The 3,058-nt window shown below is 36.7% G+C and overlaps 1 protein-coding gene across 1 annotated transcript in view; it reads right to left on the bottom strand.

Annotated features, from left to right (window-relative positions):
- AMMECR1 (AMMECR nuclear protein 1) overlaps positions 1-2,554 on the bottom strand; it is a gene marked incomplete at its 5' end in the record, with an annotated part of 25,723 nt that extends 23,169 nt beyond the window's left edge. The window contains one exon of the mRNA XM_017847755.1: positions 2,432-2,554. Within this exon, the coding sequence (XP_017703244.1) occupies positions 2,432-2,554 (123 nt within the window). The remainder of the gene's footprint in view (positions 1-2,431) is intronic.
- Positions 2,555-3,058: the final 504 nt, after the last annotated feature.

Below are 3,058 nucleotides of genomic sequence, written 5' to 3'. Positions count from 1 at the left end.
CTTTGGGAGGCCGAGGCAGGCGGATCATGTGGTCAGGAGATCGAGACCATCCTCGCTAACATGGTGAAACGCGTCTCTACTAAAATACAAAATTAGCCCAGTGTGGTGGTGGGCGCCTGTAGTCCCAGTTACTCGGGAGGCTGAGGCAGGAGAATGGTGTGAACCCGGGAGGCAGAGCTTGCAGTGAGCCGAGATCACGCCACTGCACTCCAGCCTGGGCGACAGAGCGAGACTCTGTCTCAAAAAAAAAAAAAAAAAAAAAAAAGGTATTTTTTGCTTCAACAGGGAAATAATACTCAATAGAAATTAATATTTAAGCCCCCTAAAATATATTAAATACACAATACCAAGTAGGAACAATATAGAATCTTCTGGAAATTCAGGCTGGCAGATGGTGACCAAAGAGGATAAATATGCCTTGAAATAGTACATAGTAGAGTACACAGTACTACTTCTTAAGGGCTTTACATCCCAGTCTCCTAACAAACAGAAAGCTGATATATCTTATGGACATAATAGCCCAATAATATCAAGGTTAATTTTAGCTGTAGATAGTGCTTTAACCAGGCTAAGGATGATGATGGTATACTCGGTGCTTAACCATGCCTATGTAACAGCTGTTGGATTCTCCCCTTTTTCCTTCTCCCCAAACATATGCACACACATTTATATAATACTAGTATGTTCATGTTTGTGACACACACACACACACATGTGCACACACAGAAACACACATGCCAGAACTGTACTTCCAACTCAGTAGCTGCAAGAGCAGAAGTGTTCTTGTAGCTTGGTCATCCCCCTTGGATCTCAGGCTTTCCCATATAATCACTCCCACTCCCACTACTACATACACAACACCCTGCAATCCAGAAAGCAAAAGTAAATCTGACTGCGGAAGAGGAAACAGCAGCCTTAAAACAGTAAAAGAACCACCCAGACTATAATATATGTTAATAAGTAGGGAACATGATTGGGGACCGTTTAAAAATAAAGTACTAGGGAATATTTCCATAATATTTGTAGACTTCTCTTTAGGAAAAACAGTACACATTTATTTTATTTCTTCCTTTGCAAAAATCCTAAGATGTGTTCATATTCGGATAATGCTCCAGAAAATGTTATCACAAAACCCAGAGGGGACTCCTGCATCGTACTCTCTGTCTCTCTGTAGAAAAGGTTTTTTTTTTTCACCCCACTCCCGAAAACTTTTTAAATAGCTCTGGTATAACAACAATAATTTATATCATAGAGATTTTTTTTTTCAAATGAAGAACCTTATAAATGTCTTATTCTGTATATTAGAAAACTGAATTGCAGTGGAGTAAGTAAATTGTTCAAAGTCTCACAAGAAACCAGGGCAAAGCCAAAATTAAATTCAAGTCTTATAATAAACTGTGAAGAGAGTGATCTGTCCCCAAGGCAGAATAGTTCAGTTACTATGGGGAATGGTCCTTCTAAAACCGCAGAATTAAAATCTGTCATAAGGATACAATAATGCCATTTATGAATGTATGTGTGAGACAGAATGTTATGTTTATCACTGAGTTCCCACTGTTTCATTCATAGCACTTATTTCTTCATACTTTCTATACACATTTACTTGCCATTAAATTAGGAGATGCTTCATGGTGGGAACCAGATCTTACCACTTTTATACATGTAGCACATTGCCTGGAATACAATAGGCATTCAGTAATATGGGTGTGTTTGTGTGTAAAATTTCATAGACCCAATAGACCTACACTCAACATCTCCTCCCAGCCACCAAAACAAATCATGGTGAGAACCTTTGAACTTCACTAACAATGTTAGCCAACTCCACGTACTAAAGAAGAATAAAAATATGATCAATATAAGCTACTCTAATAATAGCAATGCACAGAGATACCCTAGAAATAACCTTAGTATTATTTGTTAGAGTGTTTAAGTATATAAACTAAGGTAGCCAAGAATGAATTCACGTTATTTAACTCTAGTTAATCAATACCTTGTTATCATCACAAGCTGATTCCCCCAAATGGTGTATTATCCTAACTATTTCTTCTTGTTTCTGAGATGTATCCTGTGACCAACTAGTTACTTAGTGGCGGTTATACCAGAGTGCACCAGAATGAAAGTAAGAGGAGAAATAAATTCCAGTCAGTCCTTCTTACTACTTATTAACAGCTTTTATGAGGTGCTTTGGTGAGGTAGTAGGATAAAAATGAAAACCAAATTCAGTTTGGGGATTATAACAACACGTGGCACTTTGTCCTTTAAAAAACTCATTTACTTATATCTCATTCAACTGTGAGGTTTATTCATCCATATTACTCTCGACCTCCATTACAATAGAGAATGGGCTGAAAGAGTTATTTTCTGGGCCTAATTTTTAACATCTCCTCAAGAGTTACCTTTATTTTCTTTTAAAATTTTTCTATAATCTTACCTCCCAGTCCAAATAATCACAGACATCTTCAAAGTTAGTGAGCAGAGACACTGAGCAGAAAAGCCGTGGCAGCTCATCCCTTGTCATTGGGGGAAAACGGCTATCTTTAAGGGCACTGTTAAAACAAAGCAAATATTAAAGCAATCACTGGATATGAAAGTTGCCAATTTCAAATGCAAACAATTGTTTGAAAAGGTAAGAGTTTCAAAAAGAATCAGTAAGATGTCAAAGGTACCAATAAGCTTCAAATGTATTCAAATTCCCCGAAGATTTTAGAAGTCACCTTTTTTTCATCTAATAGATTGTGTTTGTTAGCCACTTCAATTGTAAAGAGTGAATCATCAATTACATTTCCTGTACAGCCATTTCCTGATGTCTTTCCCTGCTACTTGTAGAATCTAAGAATGTTTTATTTTGCTTTTGAGAAGAATAAAAACTCGACTAGTGGAAACTTGCAGGAAGGTTTCTGGATCTAGTGCTGGTGGCAGTAAAAATAAATTATATATATATGTATGTGTGTATGTGTGTATGTATACACATATATGTGTGTGTGTGTGTGTATGCATATATATGCATACACATACACATATACACAATATTGTTTTAAAAAAAGATTATACTAGGAAG

This window comes from Rhinopithecus bieti, unplaced genomic scaffold, assembly GCF_001698545.2.
Source record: "Rhinopithecus bieti isolate Rb0 unplaced genomic scaffold, ASM169854v2 scaffold_30476, whole genome shotgun sequence".
NCBI classification, from domain to species: Eukaryota; Metazoa; Chordata; class Mammalia; order Primates; family Cercopithecidae; genus Rhinopithecus; species Rhinopithecus bieti.
The sequence above is the reverse complement of the archived record's forward strand: the minus strand, read 5'-3'. Positions and strand labels throughout refer to the sequence as shown.